Source organism: Mixophyes fleayi, chromosome 2, assembly GCF_038048845.1.
Source record: "Mixophyes fleayi isolate aMixFle1 chromosome 2, aMixFle1.hap1, whole genome shotgun sequence".
In the NCBI taxonomy this organism is placed as follows: domain Eukaryota; kingdom Metazoa; phylum Chordata; class Amphibia; order Anura; family Limnodynastidae; genus Mixophyes; species Mixophyes fleayi.
In genome coordinates this window covers 166,020,261-166,034,554 of record NC_134403.1, presented here as the reverse complement: position 1 = coordinate 166,034,554, position 14,294 = coordinate 166,020,261, and the positions used below count along the sequence as shown (strand labels likewise).

The window sequence follows — 14,294 nt, the reverse complement described above, 5'->3', positions numbered from 1 at the left end:
AATCAAAAAAGCAGTGAAATCACAAGCTCAATGAAATCGCTTGCTACCTCCTGTTAAATAGAGCTTGCACTAACCAGCTGTATCAACTATGCAATTAAACCACACCCACTAGCTCTAACAGAGAGAAGGAAAAAAAAAAACCACTTAATAAACACACAGAAAAACGAATCCCGTTCAATAAACACACAGAATAATTCCCCAAACTATATCACTCTCTCAGCACAGCACAGCAATCCTTAATGGAACCAACTCCACACTTTAAACAAAAACAGCACTTGAAATCAAAAAAGTAGTGAAATCACAAGCTCGACAAGTTGTAAAGTAGATCTTTCTGAAGAATGATCCATGCTTCTTTACTAATTGGTGACTTTAAACCACGTTGCACTAAATTCCTTTAAATGATTCTTTTAATGAATGCTGTTTTGTTTTTATTTTTTGCATTAGACTTCTTCAAATGTTAAATTCAGTCTAAGCATGGATTTAGCAGCAGGTTTGGACAGAAGTGAGAAGATCTTTCAGTTAAGAATGATAGAAATCTATAAAAAGGTAGGCACGCACCACGCTTATTTTGCTATATGTTACATGACTAATATAGCGCACATCCGCACTGTCACAGGTAAAATTAAACTGTTCATAGAAGCATTTGTGGCATAAAATATAAACACATTTTGGTTAAGAATAACCCTAAATCATTTAACAGTTGACCACCTCTGATGGCTGTCAAACAGTATTAAAATTCCCTAGCTTTAGGTCATGACTCTTTTGCTTGTTCATTCTAAAGGGGAGATGTAGACATCTCACATGTAAGAAGCATGACTCGAGCAAGTTATTAAACCAACTGTTAATTTATTTTTACTGGTATAATTTTAAGTACAGGCCTTTGCTTATAGTAAATATTACCTCAGAACAATGACTTAAAAAAAAGTGTTACTAATATTTTAATGTAAGCCCATTTCTTTAAACGCAGTATGATCATCCCTTTGAGGATGATATAATCGTGAACATTGAAGATCTGACGTTCAAAACGTCTAATGGTAAGAGAATTTCAATTCAGTTCAGAACATGAAACAAAATCTAAGGGATATGTAGTTGGCTGGCAGTGAGATTTTATTATTGTGGCATATATGGTATAATATGTCCCCTACTGAAAATGATAGCATATTAGAAGTTACAGATGTGGTCCAGAAGTACACTATATGGACAAAAGTATTTGGCCACACCTGTTAATTATTGAATTGAGGTGTTTCAGACCCATTGCCGGAGGTGTATAAAATCAAGCATCTAGCCATGCAGTCTCCATTTGCTCTTCAGTGGCTTGGAGCGGGGTCAATGACTGCTAAGGGACATGTGGCATAAAAGTTGCCAACACACTGCTGATTCAATAGCTGAAGTGTTCCAAACAACATCCACTGGCATTAATGTAAGCACAAAAATTGTGCGGCGGGAGCTTAATGGAATGTGTTTCCATGGCTGAGCAGCTACATACAAGCCTCACATCACCAAGACCAATGCCAAGTGTCGGCACACCGACACTGGACTGTGTGAGCAGTGGAAACATGTTCTGTGGAGTGATGAATCAGGCTTCTCTGTTTGGCAGTCAGATGGGCGAGTGTGGATTTGCAGATGCCAGGAGAACGTTACTTGCCTGACTGCATTATGCCAACTGTGAAGTTTGTTGGAGGAGGGATAATGGTATGGGGCTGTTTTTCAGGCTTTGGTCTAGGCCCCTTATCTCCATTGAAGGGCCATCTTAATGTTTTAGCATACCAAGTCATTTTGGACAATGCTATGCTTCCAACTTTGTGGCAGCTGCTTGGGGAAGGCCCTTTTCTTTTCCATTATGACTGTGTCCCAGTACACAAAGCAAGGACTACAAAGATATGGTTTGAGTTTTCGGTGTGGAAGAACTTGACTGGCCCGCACAGAGCTGTGATCAACATCGAACACCGTTGGGATGAACTGGAACGGAGATTGTGAGACAGGCCTTTTCGTCCAACATCAGTGCCTAACCTCATAAATGTTTACAGAATAAATGGGCACAAATCCCACAGAAACACTCCAACATCTTGTGGAAAGCCTTCCAAGAAGAGTGGAAGCTGTTATCGCTGCAAAAGGGGGGGGACCAACTCCACATTAAAGTATATGTATTTGAATACAGTGTCATTATAATCCCTGTTGGTGTAATGGTCAAGTGTCCGAATACTTTTGTCCATATAGTGTATATAAAAATCACAAGGCAGCAGGCTGAGTCCTTTTATTCAGGTCAAAGAACTCTGAGGGTTTAACACAACTATCACAGCAAAAATGTAATAATTGGGTAGAGGCAGATGTGTTGAATATGTATCACAAAACGGTGAGAAAGGATGCATTAGTTCTCTAAGGAAATATAAGTGATGAACTGAATATATGTCATGTTTAATTTTTGTTTTTCTTTTTGTAGGCCCACGTCCATGGAATTTTGAAACAAAGGTATCTCAGTCATTTTTATTGTTGTTTTCACTTTTAAAAGAGTACAACTACAATAATTTTCCCCACTTATGATGGGAAGTAACAAAACTCAAATTTAAGGTTAGAAAAATAAAATTTTACCTGGGTATACAATAGGTGAAACGTAAACGATGTTGTAAGGAATATTGGGTGTTAAAGTTGCGTTCGAACTGGTCCAGCAAGTTCAATTATAGAATGGGTATAAATCAGTAGATTATAGTAATGAGGCTGAAAATTTCCCTCAAATCTATCAGTATTTGTTAGTTTTGCAAATACTATGTTATATCTACCCTAGCCACAAAAGACTGGTGAGTGTATCTATTTAGAGACATTTGGTGTTCTCTGCTGTGTCTGTTTCTGACAGATAAATTCAGTGTTTATATTTCAGAAATATGCAGCTTCCCAGGATCACAGATTAAATCAGCATGTCTAGATAAGGTTTTATGGTACAGCAAATACTAAGACGTCTTAACCTATGTTTCATATAGGAAATGTATACATCAGAGCTTAAGCCTTATATTTAACAGTGGGATTAGGCCATGACCTATTTCAATCCTAAATGCTAGCCCCTAGGCAAGCTATAGTATTCAGGAATCGTCTTGTCTATAAAGTGACACAAAGGGTCTGCATTGTACAGAGAGCACAGAGTAAAACAGTACATTACATGCCATAACAGTCATATTATACAGAGCAAAGCAGAGCCTGTGCTCGGGGGAATGAGTGCAACAAACAGGAACTGAGCCACTGATTGTGGAAATTAGAGAAGACACACAATGCTTTTTTTATGTACAGGGTGCTGGGGCCATAGGTAATCAAACGAGGGAAGAGGGCCCGGCTTGTGAGAGTTTACATTCTAGATGGGAGGGGCAGACAAATGAGGTGACACAAAGGGGATAAGTAAATCTTGAGCCTAATACTGTCCTCTTTCTTGTGAGTATTTGTGACCTGCTGATTAATTGTAAAATTATGTTTCTTTGATGTATAAAAAAAAAAAAGGTAACCGCACCAGGTTATTTAAATAGTTTTAACAATGGGAGACATTCCCTTATTTGGTAATCCAGATATGTTTAGAAAATCTTTATAGATCTTTATCTGAATGGTGCACCTGAATACTTAATTGTATACACGAGAGGAAAGGAAGTATGTATTGATATCAAGGCACTCCGGGATGTTTGTCAACATTTAAAATCATAGATTTCTCTTTCATCCTATCTGGGGGACATTACTACCATGGGTTGTGAGAGGGGAGTGTAGTTTGTCACTTAACTAGTTAAATTGTTAATGCATCATGCTGACTAACCCCTCCCCTCTGCAACCCCCCTGTAGCCGCTTCAGTTTTAGTTGAGTGTCCAAGAGAATTGGGGTTATTTATGCTAGGAAGATTTATTTCCCTTATTTAAGAGTTTTTATTTAACTTATTTTTCCTTTTATTTTTTTCTTTTACAGAAGTGTGTTCTGTTGTACTATCACAGAGCACACTCGTTCAGCCAAATGGGCAGCTGTCAGACAGTGAGAGCCGGAAGAGATTCTGGCGGTTGCTGCGGTACTTCCTTCAACCTCAGGAACAATAGACCCCCTAATAACAGGCGGGACCACAGAGTCCGTTGTCTTAGGACAGGCGGGGGATCCATCCGTACTCTCCTCTCAAGCCCCTACTACAGGAGAACCAGCTTCGTCTGCATCCTTGGTCAGAGGCCTAGATCGGTTAAACTGTTTCTTGGATTCCAAGATTCCGACAGGTAATTAGGGCTTCTAGACCTAGAAGAGACTAGAACTACAGATCAAAGTCTCTTTAAAAAGGTCAGGAGACAGGCGGTCCGCTTTCTTCCATCAGTGGAGCTGAAAGAAATCGCAGAAGCATCCTGGAAACAACCTGATAGCTGGTTCGTTATTCCACGAAGGTACCTTGCTCTATATCCCTTACAAGAAGAAGACCTAATCCGTTGGGAACAGGTCCAAAGGGTTGATACGCCAGTGGCGCGCTTAGCTCGTCACACCACACCCCCTGTTCCAAGAACATCCACCCTGCAAGATTCCACTGACCGTAAGATAGAGGCATTTATAAAGTCCATCCACATTGCAGCAGGCATGTCATTTAGACCCATGTTTTCATCAGCATGGGTTGCCAGGGCTATTGAAACATGAGCTGACCAGTTGGCAACAAATCTGCAAGATTCAGACTTGCTTCCCCCTGCCCTACACCTCAAGGAGGCTTCAGGATATTTATATGAGGCTGCTCAAAGCGCAGCCTTCATCTCCTCGGCTTCTGCAATGGCAGTCGCGGCCAGGATGGACCCTATGGCTGAGGTCCTTGGATACAGACACCAAATCAAGGAAATCTCTGGAATCTCTTCCTTACTCAGGTGGAGTGTTGTTCGGGCCTGAATTGGACAGCATAATTTGCCAGGCCACAGGAGGCAAAAGTACCTTCCTCCCAGTTAATGTCCCAAAGCATAGGGTACGGTGGGGCTCAGCTGGTCAGGTCCAGACCATCTGGCACCAGAGGACACTCACTGAGGTAGGTCGTCCTCGAATCGTCCTTCTACTAAACTCTCGGATAAGCCGGCAGATTGACGGTCCCCCTCCTGCTTGCGGGAGTGGGGGGGGACATCTGCTTCTGTTCAAAGATCAGTGGGCAGAGTCCTCAGAGGACCGTTGGATTTGCGGGCTAATGACGAGAGGATACATAATAGACCTGCCATGTCATCCGCAAAGTCCCGGAACACCATAAAAAGACAAGGTTTCTACTCCAGCCTCTCTTTGGTCCAAAAGCCAGATGGCTCTTTCCACCCTATTCTGAACATAAAACAGTTGAACCTACAACTGCAGATGGACAGATTTCGAATGGAATCCCTCAGGTCAGTTATCAATGGACTGGAAGAAAACCAGTTCATGGCATTAATAGACATCTCCACGTATCTATCTGGAAGGCACATCAGGCCCTTCTCAGATGCATAGTGGGACCTTCTCACTACCAATTCAGAGCTCTCCTATTCGCCCTCTCAACAGCACCAAGGGTGTTTACAAAAATGGCAGCTTGTCCTCATTCCAGAGGAGTTCAAGTAGTGCCCTACCTGGACAATCTACTAATCAAGGCTGTCACTGCTCACCTGCTAGACCAGCACCTGCAACTCACCATCAGGATCCTGGAGAGGCACAGGTGGCCCGGTCCAAATCCCAGTTAACTCCATGCCAGAGAATGACCAATAATGGATACCAACAAACAAAATGTATTCCTTTCAGAAGACAAATATCGATCCTTGCAGGACACTACGATATGAGTTCTGACCTGCCACAGACCGTCGGTCCTCTTATGCATGCGCCTACTAGGAAAGATGGTGTCGACCTACGAGACTCTTCCCTATGGTCGACTTCACTCTCGCTGCTTGCAATGGGACTTCTTAAAGAAGTGGTCAGGATCCCATAAGAAATTAGAACGCCAACTGATACTCTTGTCACCAGAGGCAAAACAATCCCTCAGATGGTGAATGGTTCAGGACAATTTGGTAGCAGGCAGGTTCTTTGCATCATGTTCTGGATTTTGGTATCCACAGATGCCAGACTACAGGGATGGGGGGGGCTGTGGTCCTTCATTTGCGACCTCAGGGAATCTCCACTCTGGAGACCTCTCCATCAACCTACTGGAACTGATAGCCATGCTAATGGCCTTACAGGGCACCCAGAACATCCTTCATGTGCACCCGGTCCGCCTGCAGTCTGACAATGTCATGGCAGTGTTTTATGTTAACAGACTGGGGTGCCAGGAGTGCTGGAACAATGGAGGTGGCAGCTCAGATCTTGACCTGAGTCGAAAACCACCTTCCCTCAATCTCCGCAGTCTTTATTCCAGGCATCCAGAACTGGGAAGTAGACTATCTAAGCCAGCATGCGATTCTGCCAGTGGAATGGTCTCTCCATCCAGGAGGTCTTTGGTTTTACAATGGGGGACCCCGGACCAGGACCTAATGGTATCTCGTCACAACAGAAAGGTCCCATACTTTTGCTCAAGAGCAAGGGATCCCTTGGCGGTGGCCATGAATGTAATGATAATGCCCTGGGATTTCAGGTTAGGGTAACCTAGGTGAGTCAAGCAGGACAGACTCCCAGTCATACTGTTTGCTACAGCTTGGCCACGGCGATTCTGGTATGCAGAAATTCTGTTGATGGCGGTAGGTCCAGGTCTTTGGTTACCTGTTCGAGAAGACCTTCTACAAGGACCATTCCGACATCGTCTTACGTCGGCTGAATTTAACGGCATGGCTGTTAAAGCCAACCTATGGAGGTCTAGAAGGTTCTCTCCAGAAGTAGTGAACACTTTCCTTCGTGCTAGAAAACCAGTCTCGCATTTCCCACCGCATCTGGCGTAGTTACATTAGATGGTGTGAGAGCCGACCCTGCCACACGGCTTCCGTTCACCTCTCAAGGGTTCTTGCTTTGCTCCATGATATCCTGGATGGGGCCCTTCGGCCTGGGTTCCTTAAAAGTTCTCGGCCATAGCTGTGTTTTTTCACCTTCGGCTGGCAGACATACCGGACGTCAGGATATGCAAGAGGTCCTGCATATCCAACCTCCATATGTTTTGCCCACGTCACCCTGACATCTCAACCTGGTCCTTAATATGTTTTAAGGGCCTCCTTTTGAACCGTTACATACTGTGGAATTACGGTTCTTAACATGGAAGGTTGCATTTCTAATAGCTATTGCATCGGTTCTTGGAGTTTCCGAGTTGGGTGCGCTCTCATGTCGCGAACCATATCTTGTATTTCACGATGATAGGGCGGTTCTCAGAACAGTTCCTACTTTCCTGCCTAAAGTGGTTTCCAGAGAAGCCACAATCTTCAGGAACATGCTGTATGGAGTTTCTGGATGTAGTCAGAGCTCTCCGAATCTATGTCGATAGGACATCAAAGATTCGCCGCACGGATTCCTTATTTATTTTATTTTGATTTCTCAAGATGAGAATGGCCAGCCTCCAAGCAATCGATTGCAAGGTGGCTTACGTCGACTATAAAGCAGGCTTATATCAAGGATAACTGACCTGTGCCAGATCGTATTGTTGCCCATTCTACCCGTTTGGTGGGGGCGTCCTGGGCTGCACGAAATGGGGCCTCGGCGGACTAGTTACGCAGAGCAGCTACTTGGTCCTTACAAAATTGTATCAATTCAATGTGTTTGTGTCTGCAGATGCCAGTTTTGGCCATAGTGCTATACGTGCCAGGCTGTCAGAGCGGTTCCTCCCTTAAGGGGGCTGCTTTAGTACGTCCCTGTGGTAGAAGTGTCCCTCAGATAGGATGAAAAAGAAAAGAGGATTTTTATACTCCACAATAAATCTGTTTCTCTGATTCCATCTGGGCGACACTGCCTTTTCTCCCTTCTGCTGTTTGGTCTCTGGTTGGTTGACTCCCCTTCCTTGGGGCTTTAACTGAAGAGGCTACAGGGGCGTTGCAGAGGAGAGGGGTTTGTTGGCATGATGCATTAACTAGATAAGTGCCAAACTCCACTTAATTACAGCTTGGTACTCAGCATTCAAAATTGATGTCATTCAGCCTGTAAGCTGTAATAATATTAGTTTGCATATAGCTAGCTGCTCATTTCTAATATATAGATTATTTATGGATGATATAGTCAAATATATGGCTGAAAAATTATTATAGCCTTCCAATAGAGATTATGAAATATATCACCCAATTAGAGCCACACAACTCTTTTTCAAAAACTCCTTTGTCACAAGGGCAACATATATTAAAAGGCTGATGTTTTGCAACTTGCTATATTATTTGTATATAGAGCAATAGACTAGTGTGTTACTCAGAAAAATATGTCAGCTGTTTTGTAGTTGTTACATACACCCATAGTTGCTGAATCCTAATTAAATACAACGGTGATGAAGATTATAATAGCATGCAGCAATAAACAGTTTATTGCTTACTGCCTGTTGAAAGCTGGGTAATGGCCGTGAATAGCTGTGTTAGGAAGATCAAGTGAACTGTTAGCTGCCTGCTGAATCTAACTAATGTCCTTGGGATTAGTAGCAGAGAGGGAGAGTGATGCAAAGCAACATCAATGCGCGTTTCGCTTTGTGTGCTTTTTATTACTGCACATTAGTTCACCACTTCACTGTCACTTTTGGTTTTATATTTTGCTTTCTTTTATGAAATCAGTAATACATGTTAAGGTATACCAATAAAATCTATGATTTTAAATGTTGATAAACATCCCGGAGTGCCTTAATATATAGAGTAGTACATTTGAATATTTGTTACTGAAATGCTGTGCTGCACATAAGGCCAGATCAACTATAAGTGGGAAAGCGAGTTTTCACTGAAGGTAAACCCAGAGTGGGAAAAAAAACCTGTGTAATAAACCAATGTCAAATGAGCTATCCGTATCACTTTGTAATACTTAATAAAACTTGACACAGAGTGTTCCCTACTGTCATATGTATGAACAGGATTTGTTAGGATACTTGTGATTTGTTATTAAATACAATATTTTAAAATTATATCAAAGCTTTTCTTTGCATCTTATAAGTACTAGGTGGGACCTGAAAATATACCTTCACCTTGGCAGGTTAACCATTTTCACCATGTTAAGCATGCACACTGGAGCTACGTGGGAATTCTAAATCCCTAAAAGTTTGCTTGAGTAAATCCTGATGGTGTATTTCTATAATGAGTTCTGGAAATTAGTTAATTAATCTACAGATAAGGAAGGTAATTGTCCCTATGAAGGAAGCAAAGTTTAATCTGATACTTTTCCACAAACTAGATGGAGTATTGCAATATCAAATTTCAGATTTGACATTCCGACAGGACTTGCGTAAGATTTGTCAGAGTTGTTAATGGGCTAGTAAGTGTAAGAAGGAGGTGATTAGCAAATAAAAATAAATTTCTATTCTCTCCCGCCTTTCTGAAGCACTTTTACATTGGGGTTTGCCTGTAACACTAACGCAAGCAGCCCTAAGGCCAGAGCAAACAGCACTTTGTGGATACCTGGCACCCCTGCCTTGTTCCTTGACTTTATATAGGATTTAGCTTGGAGTTTTGAGGAAGGCAAAGACAAAAGTCTTTAGTTTTGTGTTCAAAAATATTGCCACTTTGCAGTTTTTTTTCTAATAATGCACCATTTCTTCCAGAAAATAAAAAATATTTTGGTATTAACATATTTGGTATTTCTTTGGTTTACAGGGGCATAAAACACAAAGAACAGAAAAAAATTGTAGCTTATTACACCCAGATATCCCTAAATGGGCCAAACAAAAGTATTGGCACCTTTTGGAAATGGTAAAAAATAATTCGATTTTAAGCAGGCGATTCTCCTCCACTATGGAACTGAACTCGCCTTTGGTTGCAGTATAAAAATTGCTCATGAAATGAGTTTCAATAGAGGGAAACATCTCCTTCTCCTCTTTTGTGTCAGTATGTCTACTGCAATATGCACAGAGAAAGGAAAGAAAGGCAGATACTTGTTTGAGGAGGTCAGGCAGACGATTGGTACTTTAGCCAACCTCCATGGAAAGAGAGAACTTGGGTAGCGTTTGATTCAAGCTGACCTTCAGGCAAAAGTACGACAGTCTCAACTCGCACCATCCTTCGTCAACTTAAAGAAGGTTATATGGTAGGATTGCCAGCTGCTGAGATAGAGACATAAGAAGGCCCGAATGAAGTTTGCCAAAATACACCTGAACAAGCCAAATTCCTTCTGTGAGAATGTCCTATGGACAGAGGAGACTAAATTAGAGCTTTTTTGGTAAAGCACATGACCCTATGATCCCCAGAAAGCAAGACAAAAAGAAAGTCTTCCCTATAGTCAAACACGGAGTAGGTTCCGTGATGTTTTGGGTTACTGTGCAGCTAATATTTTAGACAACTGTGTGTAAAAATAAATATATATATATATATATATATATATGAGAGAGAGAGAGGTTGTGCATTACTAAGGTGAATACTGTACATTAAATTAATGAATGCTCACACTTTCCCTCTTGTGCAAGCAAAATTAGATATACATTGGGACGAGAGAAACCGAACCAATAAGAGAGACAACACAAAGACAATAATGATAGGGGGATTTCTGTGGAGTATTTAAAACCAAAGCACATTGAAGAAGCGTGTAAAATTCTGCAGTTAAATGCGAAATTGCATGAATATTCAGTGAAAACTTTGCTTATCTCTTGGCATTTAATTGTTGGCAAGTGAGCAAGTTATTAAGCTCAACAGATACAGAGCTCTGTCCAAGTAGGCACCGCACATGCACTGTCATTATTGCTTTTTTTTATTTTTATTCTTGTAGAAAAGCATAACCACATATATAAATGTAGTTGATTTATTAAGTGTGTTTCATTAGTTTATTGGACACTGTATCCCTATACTAAACACTACATTGAGAGAGCAAGACATCCCCATACATAAATTGTTTTCATCTTAAAGTTTCTTACACTTTTTATTTTTACTTATATTAAGGATTCTTCTGCCATCCTGGATGCAACTTTTATTGGTAAGGTTTTGTGCCTTGTTATTATGTAATAAATACATTTTTATAGGCCATTTATGTGTGAATCGATTGAAGGTTTTATTGTTTTTTTTTTTTTGTTTTTCTTGACATCTGTAATACCTCGTTCACACTGCCTAAAAGACCTGGGTTTTTACCGGAGCCAGCCCCGATGACCCGGGTTGAAGCTCTGTGTATATTGGTCCAGGGGCATCTAGAATGACTTGGGTATTTTGCAGGGTTATTCCCGGGTAGCCGCTAGTGTGAATGGTAAGACCCGGGTTTTTTTCAACCCGGGTCTCGCCAAACGCCATTGGAGAAAAAAAATCCTCATCACAAGAGGAGCCACTTAGAGCTCCTCTTGTGATGTCAGGGAAACCTGGCAGACCCATATTTAGTGTGAACATGGTCTACCCGGGAGGCTCTGTACCACCCAGCAATATTGCGGGTTCATATGCATGGGATATTGCTGGGGTGGCAATCTGAAAGTGGTTTTATTGTTAATTGATTTGCCCTATAAATGGCCTGTGGTGGAATTGTTAATGTATATGCAAACCACTTTTTGTCAAGCAGAAAGATTCTGAGCACAGTGAAAATGGTGGTAGATGTCTTACTTTACTATTTAAGTCCAAATTTGTGGAGAGGCCGCATAGACTCTAGTCTAGGCGGAAGACTTGCATGGAGGGCAGTCTTGCTGATCTTTTACTTGTTTGTATCTGTACTTCTGTTGGGTGTGTAGAAGCATTCAATTATATAATGATGATTTCTTTTAGACTGATGTTATTTGCAGTGTTGGGTCCAGCCCAGCAGAATGTAAAAAACGTAATTCGATTAAAAAGTTTATTATTGGTAGGAACGATCAGACTGAATCTGTTGGAGCAGTGGTTCCCAAACTTTTGCAGTTCGCGGCACCCTTAGAATCTCCTTAATTTTTTCAAGGCACCCCTCCAAAATAATTACTGAGCAGTCCTGTTTTTGAAGTAGTTGGGTCAAAAAAATGTAATAATTATTTAAGTCAGGACAGAAATACTTATTTAGTTGTATGCAAATATGCCCCCTCTGCGTCCAGACACGCTGCCCCCTCTGCGTCCAGGCACTCTGCCCCCTCTGCGTCCAGGCACGCTGCCCCCTCTGCGTCCAGGCACGCTGCCCCCTCTGCGTCCAGGCACGCTGCCCCCTCTGCGTCCAGACACGCTGCCCCCTCTGCGTCCAGACACGCTGCCCCCTCTGCGTCCAGACACGCTGCCCCCTCTGCGTCCAGACACGCTGCCCCCTCTGCGTCCAGACACGCTGCCCCCTCTGCGTCCAGACACGCTGCCCCCTCTGCGTCCAGACACGCTGCCGCCCTGTTCCCCTCCTCTAGCCTGCCGCCCTGTTCCCCTCCTCTAGCCTGCCGCCCTGTTCCCCTCCTCTAGCCCGCCACCTGCCAGCCATAAAAAATAGAAACAAAAAAAAAACTTACCAATCCGCGCGGCGTCGGGACCCTGCATCCTCTTCTCTCACGCAGCTTGTCACTGAATGTCGAGCTGCGTGAGAGAGGAGGATGCTCACGGCACCCCTGGGAGCTGCGGCGCACACTTTGGGAACCGCCGTGTTGGAGTACTCATCCCATGCGTCCCACAAAGTATAGTATAGTTTCTTCTCATATTTGCTTTAATATTCCTTTCATTATCTGTAAGCATGTAACTCCATAGACGCTATAGAGGCAATTTTGGTGTGTGTTTTAAGCTGGCAGCATAAACGGGTATCAGTCTATATCTTTTGTAATGACACCTGGGTTTTATACCCAGGCTGAATGTTCAACAGCTCCGAATATATTTGAGGACTCTAAATTTTTTCCTGCAACTCATTGCATACCACTGTTTTCTTGAAGAGAATCTGTTTTTATGTTTAAAAGCAATTCCAAGGCCATGGAAATGTTGGTTTGAAAATCCCCTCTGATCAGATAGTAGCATTTCCAATACACTAATATCTGAGTTATAGCAGTAGATTTAACTTTCCACTGGTAGTATATCCCAACCCTTTATTATATTGAGGTGCTGCCCTAGAACGAATTATAACACATCAAAAAGACATTATTTTAAACTGGTCGTTCTAAGACACCATATTACTTTTCAAAGTAAATAAATTTGAAGTTATTAAAATTTAAATTTACTTCTCAAATTGTTAAAATGGGAATCCAATATACTGTATATAGTGTCCTGTGATCTCCAGCGAAATATTAGAATAGAATTGTGATATATAGAAACTGTTTGAGTGCAATACATTAAAATCAAAGAGGACAAGAGTCCTCTTAGAGATATCTGACATGCTCTTTGTAATTTTTCTTGTAAGGGTATTGTATAACTGATTGCGAATCACTCCTATAATATTTCATAGTTGGAACTTGTTAATATTTCTATCAGTGAACAGGATGCAGAAAATGTGTCGCAGCAACATTTAAAGCATTTGTGAAAATCTTTTTCAGACTTGTAGAATCTGTGTATGTGATCAGCTGTGTGCAATAAGCTAATAGACAGACTGTGTGTGATCTGGGATTAACTCAATAGGTTACAATACTATATGTGAATGGGAGACCTCCAAGTTGTTACAAGTACAGTAACAATAACCTGGAGCCACATAAATATTGTGATAGAATGATTTATGATGGGAATATAAAGACGAGTACTATAGCCTGAGTACTACAGCCTGGACTGATATATTCATATCTATTGATTGATAAAATTATATTGTACATGGAGAATTGAGACATTAAAATAAATAAACTTTGATCTGAAAGACATATAGGAAAATAATTCCATGAGCTCCAACTCCATGTCTTATTGTTAATACTGGTCATTGAGGTTAACATTTCAATATATATATATATATATATATATATATATATATATATATTAATATATTATACACACACACAAGTTAACCCGTGCATGATACTCATGCTTTCTAGTCAAATCAAGCTACTTAAGTTGTTCAAAAGGTTCTTGTCATGCATTTGGGCCTAGCCCAGGCCTCCTTGGGAAGAGCGTTACTTCCCGACGCAAGCGCCCTTTTTAACGTGGTTTTGTCCACATGTCACCACCTCATCATTTTTCTCCATCACCTCATCCTTCATCTTCATCGCGACATCCATCATCAAGCTACTTAAGGTGTTAAAAACTCCCCACTGTCACCCCACGGCAACCACCAACCACTCCCAACTGTCACTTCTCCTTCAAGAAATATATAGGTCAGTGTATAACTCTGCCCAGCAGGTGGTGCTGCAGCTTGGTGGTTTTTTTTTACCACACACGCCACTAGGCATTTATATAGTGTGT

At 41.6% G+C, this 14,294-nt stretch overlaps 1 protein-coding gene and 1 long non-coding RNA gene across 5 annotated transcripts in view; both read left to right on the top strand.

Moving 5' to 3' along the window:
- The window catches only part of LOC142138328 (uncharacterized), a 58,853-nt gene that overhangs the window by 9,056 nt on the left and 35,503 nt on the right, over positions 1-14,294 (top strand). For all 4 annotated transcript variants that reach the window (XM_075194923.1, XM_075194924.1, XM_075194921.1 and 1 more), the window contains exons 2-5: positions 445-546; positions 968-1,034; positions 2,441-2,469; positions 10,950-10,983. In XM_075194923.1, the coding sequence (XP_075051024.1) occupies positions 475-546; positions 968-1,034; positions 2,441-2,469; positions 10,950-10,983 (202 nt within the window). In that variant the 5' untranslated portion in view covers positions 445-474. The remainder of the gene's footprint in view (positions 1-444; positions 547-967; positions 1,035-2,440; positions 2,470-10,949; positions 10,984-14,294) is intronic.
- On the top strand, positions 2,480-10,803 carry LOC142138330 (uncharacterized). The gene is made up of 2 exons (XR_012688008.1): positions 2,480-2,568; positions 9,675-10,803. It is a non-coding gene; the product is annotated as an uncharacterized LOC142138330 (long non-coding RNA).